General features: G+C 41.0%; 1 protein-coding gene across 1 annotated transcript; it reads right to left on the bottom strand.

Annotated features, from left to right (window-relative positions):
• Positions 1 to 76: 76 nt before the first annotated feature.
• Positions 77 to 14,713, bottom strand: TOX4 (TOX high mobility group box family member 4). The gene is made up of 9 exons (XM_061180613.1): positions 14,637 to 14,713; positions 14,357 to 14,425; positions 7,066 to 7,308; positions 5,913 to 6,173; positions 5,342 to 5,572; positions 3,858 to 3,938; positions 2,755 to 3,498; positions 1,608 to 1,771; positions 77 to 958 (listed from the first exon to the last, which is right to left on the bottom strand). Exons 1-9 carry the CDS (start codon positions 14,640 to 14,642, stop codon positions 898 to 900), a joined length of 1,860 nt encoding a protein of 619 aa, XP_061036596.1. The 5' UTR covers positions 14,643 to 14,713; the 3' UTR covers positions 77 to 897.
• Between the last annotated feature and the right edge of the window lie 168 nt (positions 14,714 to 14,881).

Genomic DNA, 14,881 nt, shown 5'->3' with positions numbered 1-14,881 from the left:
TTCTGTTACAACTATGTGGCTTTGCTAGTCTATTATTCATTCGTTTATTTCCAAGAAAAATGAAATAAGCGCATCTTACATTAAATTTAAATAAGTGTCTAGAGTATGCAGAGAATTAGCCTATATATTATATAAGTGAAAACACCTCTGGCCTATCTTTTAAAAGATATTTCATCAAACACAAGTGAACACAACTTCTTTAGACTTTGGTGAAACCTCTTATATTAAGGATGTAGAGTTCTGCCTTTCGCACTCATAAACTGTGATAACTGAGATAAGGAAGAGCGTTGACTACAGAAATACTGTTGCAGAGAAATAAATAAAAGACGCTCCTAGGTGATGTTATTTTCTCTACAGCCCAGTGTGCTTACTATGTTGAAAACCTTTGTTCTCAAAGTAATGAATGTGCAGATGTGACAGTAATAGTTCCCTGTTTAAGAGGTAACCTTTAATGCAGCCTTTTTTTAGCCCCTTTAAAATGGATGCACACAGTGATGTTTCCTCCTAGGCTCAAAGCTGAGTATTATCCTATCATTTTAATAGTATTTTAGGCAAGTCCTATGACAATTATACCAACAAGTTTTCCTCAAACAATTCCCCACCCCTAGCCACCACCCCTATGTTCTGCTTGTTCATATGCCCTTCACCCTTTCCTCTGTTATTATCACTGATATCTCTGTTTGTACGTGAAAGTAAAAAGCAATTCCAGCAAACTCAATGGCCCTGCTTCATAGCCTGGCCCCTGTAGAAGAGAGATAAAAGGGGAGAAACGTGAAGGACATAAAGGACCATCATGGGTTGAGATCAGGCACTACCAGAAGCCCAGCTTGTCTTTTAAAAACAGGCTCGGTGGACATGTTCCCAGCAGGTAAGTCTTCACTGGCTTGGAGAACAGGACTATTTCACAAACACTACTGTGTTTGAGTTTCTAGAGGCTACCCAGGCCAAGAAGACATCCCTAAGAAAGAAAAAGATACACACAAACTCAGAATTACAGCCTAGATATATTCTTTTTAAACTTTGTCTTAAACAAATAGGTTGACAGATATCACCCAATAGGAATATAAGGGCAGTGGGCCTAAGAGTCAGAAGTATAGGCAATCCTAATTTACTTTGGAGGATTTGAGATAGGAAATACCAATGCCTTGTTTCATGGATGTAGGTCAATCTCAGGAAAATTGGGGAAATGGGCAAAATCTTCAGAACTTCTTCCCTTTCCCCCTATACTTAGCACCTTATTGCGCTACTCACCACCTATCCATTCCTTCTCAAATTCTAATTCCCTAAGAGGTCTGATTTGCACTAAGGAGATAAGCTAAACTAATCTTCAGTCACCAGCAGCTTGATGTGTCATATTTTTAAAGAGCACACACAGAGGTAATGTACCTGAAAAGTGTGAACTGCTCATTATGTCATCTTTATCTACATGGCAAATGTAAGCTCTTTTTAAGCAGGGGAACTTCTCTAGTAGCTTCTACAATCAGATGTATATAGCAACCTACTCTACCTAAGGTACGGTGGTACTGATGATATGCTCAGGGTTACTGTGTTTTCCAGCACAGGTAATTTAGCCATACTTGAGTTGTAAGGAGGGGAACTGAGCTCACCTGCAGTGCTTCACCACGCACTCATTGCTGCAGTACTCATTGTCCCAGTCCTTACTCACAACGGGAGGGTTCTCACAGCCGGACCTCACACATCGAGGCTGGGGTGAGAGCGTCACAGGAGACCCACTCACCAATTCAACATCCATTTGAGAAGGAGACTCAACCTGTGAGAGGGAGAGAGCACCAAAGATGGATTGGATTGCTACTTACCTAGCTACCAGCTAGTCTAATTAACTCTAGGATCCAGTGGAGCAACAGGTGTTACAGTCCCTCACAGATGGGGGTACAGTTCCAAAAGAAGGTGAGTTCTTGGTCTTCTCTATATCCAGCTTTAGAATTGTGCCATGCAGATTGACATGAAGATGCTTCCTATAAGGGGAATGCTGCCATACTGCTAGTGTTTAATCTTAATTTTACCGATCACTGACTTTATTCTACAGTTGAATAATCTTCCTCTGAAAATATCAAATCAATAGAATGTGAGTAGAGGTTGGGTCACCTCAACTAAGATCAGAGACTAAGAAGATAAAATGTGGTGCCATTAGCAAAAAGGAAAAAAACTTAGAGATTAATAGTTTCCTGGTTTTGCAGGGGTGGGGTGGGGTGGTATTTTTCTTTAAAATGACTGCTTCATTAATTGTGGAGCTACAGTCACAAACAGACCCATATTTCAAAATGACTACTGGTCAGGTACAAGTTAAAACTAGGGTAAATTGGCATCTGTTTGTTTCTGAAAAGACTCAATGATACTAACCAGTTGAATTTTTCTACCTGTATTCCCTACCCATCCCCTTACTTAAAAACATCAAGCCAAGCAGTCAAGGTTTGGGAGAAATGGAAGGATTTATCTGCAAAGCTTTGGATCCTTGGGTAAGACACCTGAAAAATAACTATGCTTAGGCTGTATCTTTAGTTGACTACCGTATTACTTCTGCTTAGTTAAGGAGTAGTCTAGGATAGGAGGCCCTCTTAATGTTTCTCACCAAGAACACTACAGAGTATCTTGCAGGGAACTGACAGGATATTTCATACGCCTAGTTGTGCCAGGCATTAAATGCTAGTAGCAACCCCTGCTTTAATTAGATCAACCAAAAATGCTTACACATTTTCACTGGTCTAGAGGAAATACTTGAAAACAGAGGCTCACCTCAGGAACTACATCTGTGATCATCTCACAGATTGTCTCAGGAGAGGTTTCCTCCACTGTGTGGGTCTCAGGGCTGCTGTTCACAGGCCGCTCCGGACTCCTTTCTACAGGTGGTGGAACCAAGGTAGTCTGCATTTTTAGAGTGGGCGGAGGCACAAGCTTGACCTGCAGTGGCGGCGGCTGCTGCTGTAGATTGATTCGGAATTTCTGAGGTGGGGGCTGCTGCATGGCCTGCAGCGGGGGAGGCTGCTGGAGAATGGCGACTTGTTGCTGAGTCGGGGGCTGAGGCATCTGCTGCAACGGAGGGGGTTGTAGTCGGGGCGGAGGCAGTTGCATGGAAGCTGCTGCTGCAGCTGCTGCCTGCAGCACTGACCGAGTGACGATCTGGGCTTGCTGACTAGGCTGGATAGTAGCTGTACTGGTTTGGCCTAGTTGGATCCCCCGGGAGGTCACCACTGTGGCTGGGATAACGGTAACCATCCCTCCTTGAGACATAGTAATAGAAGAGGGCAACATCTGTTTGGTAATAATCAACTTGGTAATATTGGGCTGACCCCCAGCCCCAGAAGATGCCTGGTTTGCCACATAGGATGAAAGAGTGGAATTAACAACAATGGAAGGAGACAGGGCAGGGGGCTCTGTTGAGGCTGCTGCTGGAGAGGCTGGGTCAGCAGTAGTCACAGGAGGTGGAGAAGGAGTCTGTGATGGGGGCGCTGGATCCAATTCCACTGTTTCCACAGTAGCCTAAAAGAAGACCAAAAAAAAAAAAATCAGGAGATTTATTCTCTTCCCCAGGACATACTCACTCTAATCACCTCCCAAGAAAAGATACATCACAGATTGGGGGGGCGGGGGGGATGAAGAGAAAGAAAGAAAAAAGAGCAGCCATGTGTCTGCCTGGCTAAAGTAAACAATGAAAATAAACTCAGACTGTTTGGCAAGGTTTATGATGGAAACAAATGGGAAACCTGTTACATATTTTTGAGCTTTTAATACTATATACTATTAATAGGTTCCACAGGTTTTTGGTGGTATTTACTTCTTATAATTGCTTTAAAAATCTTTTTATTGGTTTAAATATCCACCTACCCCAATCTGCTTACCTGACACTCTTGATTGTCTTTATAAGCAGCCAGAGCCTTCAGATACTCTTTCTTAGCAGCTTCAGTTTTCCTCTTATATACCTGCATGAAAGACAGACTGTTTAGAAAGTCCACAAACTCCTAGTAAAGACTGATGATCCTACATTATTCATCAATGAAAGACAATTCATCTCAGTCTAAATATTGACAACTCCTGAAAGCTAATAATCAAGACAGCCACCATGGCAGACTTTCCAGTGACCATGCATCTGAAAGCCAGCCAATCAACAGTAGGCTTGCAGAATAACTACACTTCTAAAGCCAACAGCAACCCTTGTGTAACCAAAACAAATCCTGACCCCCAATAAGATGAGTAGTCTGCTTAATCTGGGATTGTGTCTAACCAGTATACTTTCCCTTAAGGAATGTGCTAAACTGTTTGCAATGATAGCCACAAGAATTCTTCCTGTGCCGCATACCTAGTCTTCCATCAACAGCTGAAACTTACTTCCCATTCCTTTGAATTTGGGCTAGCTCTGTGAGTTGCTTTAACCATTAGAATGTGGCTGAATTGACACAAAGAGAACTTGGGGACATCTGTTTTTGTTCTCTTGGAATACTGCTCTAACTCTGCCATAATGTAAAGAAGCCAGTCTAGCCTATTTGGAGGATGAGAGACCATGTGAAAGAGAACCAAGGCATTTCAGCCAACAGGTAGCACCAACTGCCAGACACGGGAGCAAGGTCATCTTGATAAGCCATACCAGCTGTTGTTTGGGTACGACTGTAGGAATGAGCCCAGGTAAGAACACCAGGAAAAACACCCAACCAATTTACAGAATCATAAGAAATAATAAATTGGGGACTTCCCTGGTGGTCCAGTGGTTAAGAAATAAGAAGACCTGGGGAGTGTAGGGTAATGATAATTATAGCCATCTTCAATTTCAACTGTATCTTATATTTATGTAGTATCACAATTTTCATTTGTTTAATCCAGGTTAAATTTAGGGAGATTAACTATAGTTCTCAAGTTTATATGAGGCCAATGAAAAAATTCAAATTTGGCTGTGGATTTTAGAGTTAGCTACAGCATGCAACTCACCAAAGAACAGCCTAATTTTACAGATAGAAAAAAAAGGCATAGAAAAGTTAGATTCAGTGTTTTTTATAATAATTTTTAAAAATTTTGTTTTTATTTATTTATTTATTTTTTAAATATTTATTTGGCTGCACCGGATCTTAGTTGTGGCATGTGGGATCTAGTTCCCTGACCAGGGATTGAACCCGGGCCCCCTGCATTGGGAGCATGGAGTCTTGGCCACTGGACCACCAGGGAACTCCCTATAATTTTTAGATGGGTATTTGGGATTCAGTGTATGGCTGCAACTTTTAAGATGAAGGATGATATTGAATGCCATTAACAAAGAGCTGATATGAAATAAGAACACATAAGAAAGTTACAACTTGAACATTCACTAACCACTCGTTCCTCGTTATTTGCTCACCTGTTTTTGCTCCTCTCCAAGACTGTCCCACATAGAAGCCACAATTTTTGAAACCTCCCCAAAAGTGGCATTGGGATTCTGTCCCTTGATGGCAGCCTGTGTGTCACGAAAGAATAAAGCATATGCTGAAACTGGTTTTTGAGGTTCATTAGGATCTTTCTTTTTTCTCTTCTTTGGGGCCTTCTGCTTTTTCCCTGCTTCCACCACAACTGTCTTCTGGCTGGGAAGTTGCTGTGGGGGGAAAAGAGAGAGAATTACAAGAAGAAGAGAAATATCATGTCGGGAGAACTGAAAGAAAAGGACCTTTATATGGGGTATACTAGTCACATGAATGGAATTCTCAGAAATGCTAAAAGTAGAGGCAATAGGATTAAAACAGTAAAGTATGTGAGGACCAGTAAGAATGGAGATTGGAAGGAGCATTATAAACTATAAATAGGCAGGACCCCACACCCAGAAAAGAGCAGAGGAGACAGCGGGCAGGAGTAAAGAATACTTAGTAGGATCTGTAGGTCAAGAGTTTTATCCCAGAATAATATGGCAGATTTGATTTTGGCAGGGAATGCCTCACCCTCCGGAATTCCTCAACACCATCCTCATGAAGTGAACTAGTAGGTGAAGGTGTGGTTGAAAGACGATCCTCAGGTGACTGGGCAGGTGGCAGGATGGTGCCACCCCCTAAGCTCAAACCAAGTTGAGAACTCAGTTCTGACTGATCAATGGTGGTCAACTGGCTATGCCCCATCAAGCCAGATGTCATGTCTGTCATTGGTACATCAATTGTAACAGGTGGATTGGCGCTATACTGAGTTCCTATAGAATGATCCAAGTCCTGAGAGAAGCAGAAGGACTAATTAAACACTAAATATAAAAAACACTACCCTTCCCTTCCCCCCACCGGAATTCAGGACAATTTATAAGCCCTCTGCTTACCCAGAATGTATCATCATTTAAACAAACATCAAATAATTTGTCTACATATAAAACATATTAAGCTTTTTAATAAAGTACAGAAATTACAAATTGAGTACTAAGTCACTTCTTTGTACTCAAAGGCCTATTCCAAAATAACTAAAAATAACCAAAGAAGTATAATTTTGGACAAGTTAATTTAAAGAGCAAGTAAGTTATTCAGTAATCTAGAGACAGTGATGACACACAGGGGAAAGAAAAACTTTCTCCCTGTACCCTCCTAAATAACGGCTGTTAAAGTTGCAATACACAGGCAAATCAGAGTGCATAAGGGCAATGTTAGAGATGTTTGGCATCAAGTATAGTGTGTGAAGATGTGCTACTAATGAGATGTGCTAGAAGCCCAAATACACTGATTTATAACACATACTAATCCACAATTAATACTTTTGGTTCAGACAGTTTTGAATACATCCCTCAACATGCCAGCAGTCACACTCACACACTTGAGTCCTAGGATATGAAAGCCATAGTAGTAGGGAAAAAACTTTTCTTTCAAAAATCCCAATAAATCATTTTCATTTCAGGGTTAACACTGGACATTTTACAATTTTAAACCATTTTTCAAGTAAAATTGATTCAGATGATAAATCTTACTTATTCAGGGGAAACGAGGTCTTTGTTGGTGAGCCTTTAGCCAGAAGAATGGAAAATAAGTACTACCCAAGTGTAGCAGGGAATAGAGTTACTTCTGTCTCCCCTAACACCATGCCCATGAGCTTGGGTAAGCCTGATAATGTCTTGCCCCTTACCATGGTCAAGCCCCCACTCAGGAGCCCCCCGCCCTGCTCCATCAAGCCATGGGTCATGCCCACAGGCATGTCCAATGTCTGGACCCCATACTGGGCTGAAAAGCTGCCATCCTGAGAGGAGGAAGGGTCTGCCAGGTCATCAAAGTGGCCAACCACATCTGAGACAGCCAGTGAGGGATCAGAATCCAAGGAGATAGGGGGGATTTCAAACTCTTCATCACCCAGGCTTGGTGTATGGAACGTCTGTAGGGAGGAAAAAAGGGAAAAAGACTTAGTGGGAAGAGGAGGAACTGCATACTGCTAAGTGAAGAACATGGCTGAGTACTGGAGATTCTCAGTGTACCTCTTTTTGGCCTGGATCCCATTTCTGTTATCAATTTCCTAGGACCTATTTAATTTTACAAATCTTCTTCCTCATATCCCTGGCCATATGTCACATAAAAGGCTGCCAACATCAATCACAATTTTCAATTCTTTTATCTCTTTTCTACCTTTACCATCTTGGTTGTCCTAAACTATTTTGCCTATTGGTCTAATGAATGATTCTTTCAGCACCATTAGTAGGGACCCAACCTTTATAACCTGTTTAGCTATGATGCTTAAAATCTCTCTAAAGATTCTAATAGATAGCAGTTATTTCATACTTACTACACCTGAACTGTTAGACCACAGAAATTCATTGTCAACCAGACAATTATACTTTGACTGTTGTTTTAGGTTCCTTTGAAGCAGATCCTAAAAGGATCATGGGAACTTTATGCCCCTCTAAAATATATGCACTTAAGAGTTTCCTACCTCTTCTCCATTTTAGAAATCATGATACTAACAACAAATAAGATTTCCATTTGTACAAGATTTTTGGAAAACCCAACAATGCGAAGATAAGGATAATAGTGAGGAGAAAAACCTTCATTAAGAGATATAGCCAGAGGGCAAACTGGTTCTCTAACAGTTCCTGAACACGTTCCTGTCTTGCTCTGAACAAGCCTTTCTGCAAGAAAGGAAGAAAAAGATTACTCCAGCTGAAGACCCAATCCCTTCCTCTGAGTCCAACTACAATAATAATATACTATTTCTATTCTGAATGAGGCCACAATTCACGGAGCTAACAGACCAATGTCTGACCTAAGATACATTAAATGCTATGGTTCCTTTTGACACTAAAAAACTAAAATGGCAGCATCTGCAGCAATAGAGCATTAATAATGGCAAGAGACTTTGGTGTCACAGAGATCTGGGTTCAAGTCCCTTCTCTGCCACTTACTATATGACCTTGAATGGATTTTCCTCATCTATAAAATGGGACTTGTAATGGTAATCTCCTTATACGGTTATTATGAGGATTTATGGGATTTAGTACACAAAACTTTATCACATGGCCTGATATATATAACTGCTTAATGATAATATTCATATCCTAATCATTATTAACTTGCCACCTGCCCCAACCAATTACCACAGATTGCTGGAATTTTAGAAACTTGAAATTCTATCAACCTTGTCACATGGCACAGTAAATACCAACTGATTCAGATCAAATTAAATAGGTACCCACAGTTTGGGGTTTTTTTCATGATTAAGTAAAGCATTCTTTAGGAATTCCTCAAGGTTTTTCCAAACCCAGAAAGGGTCTCACTAATATCACCATTTTAAAATTTTGCTAGAAAGAATATTTCCAGCTAGTAAAACTAGGGAGAAAGAGTATGTCTGTGAAATGCTCGATTTCTCTGAAATCACATCACACTGAGAGAAGTTTCCTAAACGACAAAAAGATATGTATATAGCTTCATTTCTATATTTTCCTCCTCCAAGAGCCTTACTATTTTACTTAGCATGGTAAAAATTTGTGATATAACATGAGAGGAGCATACATAAAGAGCACGGGAGCAGACAATTCTTTAGGAAAAACTAAAACTCTCCCCAAGAACTGAACTTTTCTCAGTACACAACTCACTTTTGTTATTGTGTGGAAGTTCTTAATTTCAGGTCCATGATTTTTTCCTGAGATTTCAGTTTAAGTTCATGTGTGCATTTTTCAGGAAGAACAGTACAAAGATTTTTACCAAATTCTCATGCAAACAAACAAAAGTTACAGGGGCAGGAAAAAGGACCTGGGGAAACATTTACTGTACTAGATTAATAGTTGTATAATAGTGGTCTACCATTTTTTAAGAAGATACAGCAAAAGTAAAGCAAAAATTGACTATCCTATTCTGCTTACCACAACAAATAAAAAAGCAACTCTGCCAAGATATGAAAATGATACTATTAATGAGAACTGAAAAAGAATAAAAACTCATATCCAAAACAAGAGACCAGCGTTCTGCAAAGGACTAGCCCTCATAAACTATCTGGCGTGCTCTCATGGACTACACTAAAAAACCAGACATGTAGAGACTCCATTGTAACCAATTAACAAGACATTCTTTCTATGTACCACCCCCCGGAATGTGGAAACAGCTTTGTTATTCAGTATCTGTGGCTTTAATTGTGTTTTTTTGGATTTTGTTTTATTTGTTTCTTCCTTTAAAAAAGAAGAGTAAAATAATGGCAATGCTCAAGAATACAGAAAGGTAAACCACACACATACTAGAATAGAGATCCACTCTAAATCTTTTACTACCACAAGTTATCTGTAAGATTATGGGTAAATCCAATATCTAAAGTTATTTTATTTTAGTGGATTCACCACATAACTAAATCATACTCTAGATTGTCAAACATAAAATAAAGATAAAACTGTAGCAAATATTAAAGTAAAAATAAATGATTTGGACACAGAAGGAGGAAATAGGAACACGATGCCGCTATCTTCTCAACTCAGCTTTTGTTTCCTTCTCTGTTAAATTCCTGGGCCTTTATGAGGAAGAAAGCAGTTTGGGAATTACAGTTTATAAGCAAGGATGCTTAGCTATTGAGAGAACCAAAATATAAAAAAATACCATTTCCCTACCTTTTCACATTCCTCTATATCAAAACACACAATCCAGTATTTCTTTAAGTACTTTCTTGTGTAGATTATTCATTTTAAGGAAATTTATTTTAATCAAACACCTATTTATTCAACATTACCCCGGTACTACAGATTATTAAAATAGTTTAATTGTTCTTAAAAACTAATACAGTAGTGAAAATTTTAACTATTCAGCCTGAAATCATTAACTGGTTCTAATGATTACTTTTCCTAATTAAGGATAGTTATCTTTATAACTTATTTCCCCAGAGTGCTCAAAGCACAATGTCATTATTTAAGTGCCAACCTAAACAACAGAAACAGAAAGATTAAACTCCCTTCAGATTATACAGCTTTCCTATCTCAACCAATGCTGTAATAAATGCTAAGCCTTCCTCTCTGGACACGTACTTTTAAAAAATTATTATTATTTCTTATTTTACTGAGGCATAACTTATGTAAAGCACATAAATTTTAAGTGTATGGCCCAATGAATTTTTACATACGTAAACACCCCATTAACTACCACCCAGATAAAGATACAGAACATTTCCATCACTCTAAAAGGTTTTCTCATGCTCCTTCCTAGTCAATACTCCCTCCCTTCCACAACAGGTAGCAGTATTCTGATCTCTATCAGCATAGTTTAGTGTTGTCTATTCTTGATCTTCATTAAAAAATGAACTCATGGGGACTTCCTTGGCAGTCCAGTGGTTAAGAGTCCACGCTTCCACTGCAGGAGGCACGGGTTTGATTCCCGGTCAGGGAACTAAGATCCCGCACGCTGTGAGGTGCGCCGTCCCCCCGCCGCCCCCCGCCCCCCCCCCACCCCGCCAAAAAAAAGAACTATTATAGTGTCTACCCTTTTTTGTCTGGCTTCTTTTACTCAGTAATATATTTTTGAGATCACCCAGGTTGCATTTATTAGCTCATTCTTTTTTATTGCTGTGTTGTATTCCTTTTAACAAATGTATCAGTTTATAGACATCTGGTTTTGTTTCCACTGTTTAGCTATATAAATAAAGTTGCTGTGAACATGTTTCGGTTAGTATATGCACTCATTTCTCTTACGTGTATATCAAGGAGTGGAATTACCAGGTCACAGGGTAGGTATATGTTTACCTTTAGTAGATACTGCTAGTTTTCCAAAGAGGCTGAATCAATTTACACTCTCACCAGCAATGATTAAGAGTTATCTATATCCTTGCCAACTCCTGGAATTGTCAGTCTTTTAAATTTTCAACATTCTGATGGGTGTGAAATGGTATCTCATTGTGATTTTAATTGGCATTTCCCTGATGAGTGACAATGACAATGACACTGTTTCATACGCCTAATGGCAATTTGGATACCCTTTCTTGTGAGGTGCAAGTTTATTTATTTTTTTAAATTTATTTATTTTTGGCCACGTTGGGTCTTCGTTGCAGTGCGTGGGATTCTCATTGCGGTGGCTTCTCTTGTTGCAGAGCATGGGCACTAGGCGCGTGGGCTTCAGTAGTTGTGGCACGTGGGTTTCAATAGTTGTGGCTTGCGGGCTTTAGAGCACAGGCTCAGTAGTTGTGGCGCACGGGCTTAGTTGCTCCATGGCATGTGGGATCTTCCCGGACCAGGGTTCGAACCCGTGTCCCCTGCACTGACAGACGGATTCTTAACCACTGCGCCACCAGGGAAGCCCTGAGGTGCGAGTTTAAATCTTTTGCCCATTTTAAAATGGGATTCTTTATTTTATTCTGCAGAAGTATTTGAATATATTCTGAATATAAGCCAGATACATGTATTAAAATATCTTCTCCCAGTCTGTGAATTTCGGGAATTCCCTGGCAGTCCAGTGGTTGGGACTCGGTGCTCTCACTGCCAGGGCCAGGTTTGATCCCTGGTCAGGGAACTAAGATCCCACAAGCCGCACGGTGCAACCAAAAAAAAAAAAGTTCTTAATTTCAATGAAGTCCAATTTTTCAACTTTTTTATGGTTAGTACTTTTGTGGACGTTTCTTTTTCTTGCAAGAAAACTCTAAAACTTACTCTTCTAAAAGAAAAAAAAATTTTTTAATTACCTTTATCTAGTTCTAAGACATATTTGGGGTGGCTCACAGTAAGACCAGAAACAACAAAAACCACAAACCAATTGAAATAAAGGAAAAACAAACAAACAAAAAAACTGAAACAACAACAACAAAACGAAACAAACAAGATGGGACAGAAAGGTGAAGAAGCTGTAATGACAAGGAGAAATGTTAACACTGACAGGGCTCTAGGCTAAAGGAATCCACTTAAATTTAATTATGAGCTTCTTGGCAAAATAGTTTTTTAAAACATTTCTTGGGCTTCCCTGGTGGCGCAGTGGTTGAGAACCTGCCTGCCAATGCAGGGCACACGGGTTTGAGCCCTGGTCTGGGAAGATCCCACATGCCGCGGAGCAACTGGGCCCGTGAGCCACAACTACTGAGCCTGCGCGTCTGGAGCCTGTGCTCCGCAACGGGAGAGGCCGCGACAGTGAGAGGCCCGCGCACCGTGATGAAGAGTGGCCCCCGCTTGCCACAACTGGAGAAAGCCCTCGCACAGAAACAAATAAATAAATAAATTTATTAAAAAAAAAAAAAACATTTCTTAAAGTCATAAAAGCAAAAACAAAGGATAGACTCAAACCCGGAAAGTTTCTTGATGAGCCCAGTGTGAAATTTATAACACTCTAAATAAAGAAATTTAAGGACTTCCCTGGTGGCACAGTGGTTAAGAATCCGCCTGCCAATGCAGGGGACACGGGTTTGAGCCCTGGTCCGGAAGATCCCACATGCCGCAGAGCAACTAAGCCCGTGCGCCACAACTACTGAGCCTGTGTTCTAGAGCCCGCGAGCCACAACTACTAAGCCTGCACGCCTACAGCCCGTGCTCCGCAACAAGAGAAGCCCAGCACTGCAACAAAGAGTAGCCCCGGCTCGCCGCAACTAGAGAAAGAGTAGCCCCCCCTTGCTGCAACTAGAGAAAGCTCTGCAACTAGAGAAAGTTCTCGCGCAGCAATGAAGACACAACGCAGCCATAAATAATTAATTAATTAATTAATTAATTAATTAAATAAAAAGAAATTTAAATTGTGGAGACCTGATTCAGAAGAAATTGGCAATGATGCGTTTTCATGTGGATGAGACCAATGTGAAATTTACAACACTCCAAACAGTGAAATTAAACCATGGAGATATCACTCAGAAGAAACTAGCAATGAGACCGCAAAGCATCAAACAGATTTTTGTTTTATATTGTTTCTAAATTTGCTGCTTATTTGATTCACACTTTCCCCGGCCTAGGAGAATAATAATGAATAGTAATCACGATAAAGCAGTTAAAAAAAAGCAGCAAATGCTCCTTGCCAATCTAATTCTCATCCATGAAAACATTAAATTTTGTTATAAGTTCATTCAACAGCAATTGGTAATTCTAGATACAAAACACTAATGCAAATGGTTTACACAACGTTTTTAAAAAAACTAAAATCCTCAAAAGAGAGTAAAAAGTTCAAGACTTCAGTTTCTCAAAGACCGAAAAATTTATTTTTCTGTTCCATCTTACTCTTTTGCCTTGCCGAAGCAAATGATACACACTTACGACAATATTTCAACTGAAACTTTTCCACGAATACTAAAAGACCTCACCATGATCATTACTTCTACTTCACATCATCATAAGAAACTATTATTACAGCCATTTGACAGCTGCGGAAACTGTGACATACAAGGGTGAAGTAACCTGCCCAAACTCTGAGTCACTGGCAAACAGAAATGCATGGTCTACTCAACTCCCTTCATGTTTTCCGGCAACTATTACCTTTCATCCTGTCACTAGCAAAACAAGTTAATACCATGTAAGTAAACATAACTATTAACTTTTCCAAAAATCACTGGGTAGGAAATTTAACTGAAACAAAGACCCCTTCAACAGTATGTTTTAAGAATGAACACATTCCACAGTTAACCTGTTAGGTAAATTCCTTCCCTCTCTCAAATTTCTTTGGCTTAAACATTTTCTCCCCGCTGCGATCTCCCAAGATTATTGTAGTTATTTCTCCCCCACGAAAGGAGACAATTCCACTCTGTATTCCAATCCAGAATCACTCTGAAATGGGTTCGCTCTTTTCCAACGTCCTGCTTTTCTGATGACAGCAGCTTCCCGGGCTTTCCCCATAGTCCTCATAGCCTATGGAGGCAGCTGCCACTTTTCTCCAAACATCAATCGCGGCCCCCCTTTCCCAACACCCGGCCCCTGGCGTCCGCGCTCTCCTCCCCACCTCCCTGCCCCGCCGCTGCCTCACGCCCTCCCCCCGCAGCGTCGGCAGCTCGTGCTCACCTCGGCCCCTGACAGGAAGGGGTGCGAGGGCCCTGTGATCGTCAGGTAATTGTCATTTCCTCCGGGAAACTGGAAACCAAAAGAAAGCCGCGGGGATAAGTTAGGAGAAGCAGGGAGTTAGCTCGGAGCGACAGATTCTGACCCCGACATTATGACAACACTCCCCAAATCCCGCTCTCTCTCCCCTCCCGTCAGCAGCCTCTCCGCCCGGCTTCCCGCCTCTGCTTCAACCCCGTTAGCCGCGCTCTCTCGCCAGCCTTCTAAGCTCTGAGGAGCCTACCTCCATCTTCACACAACGCCTACCACGGTCTCAGTGCCCTCATCGCTCCCACCGCCCCACTGGACACGGAACTGCCGTCACTTCCGCAACGACGTGCGTCGCTCTCCGCTGATTGGAAGGAGCGCCGTGGGGCTGTTGCGAGTCAGCCCGGGAAGGCCGAGCGCACTGAAAGGCTAGCTATCGCCCCCTGGACCTTGGTGGGATAATGGCAGGTAGGAGTGTTAACAGGCGTCCCCGGAGGTGGT

Source organism: Eubalaena glacialis, chromosome 2 (assembly GCF_028564815.1).
Source record: "Eubalaena glacialis isolate mEubGla1 chromosome 2, mEubGla1.1.hap2.+ XY, whole genome shotgun sequence".
Taxonomy (NCBI): Eukaryota; Metazoa; Chordata; class Mammalia; order Artiodactyla; family Balaenidae; genus Eubalaena; species Eubalaena glacialis.
The sequence above is the reverse complement of the archived record's forward strand: the minus strand, read 5'-3'. Positions and strand labels throughout refer to the sequence as shown.

Coding starts and splice junctions, on each gene's coding strand:
- TOX4 (XM_061180613.1), bottom strand. Junction 7,309..14,356: donor CCTTCCTGTCAGGGGCCGAG/GTGAGCACGAGC, acceptor TCCTCCCTACAG/ACGTTCCATACACCAAGCCT. Junction 6,174..7,065: donor TGAGTGGGGGCTTGACCATG/GTAAGGGGCAAG, acceptor TGCTTCTCTCAG/GACTTGGATCATTCTATAGG.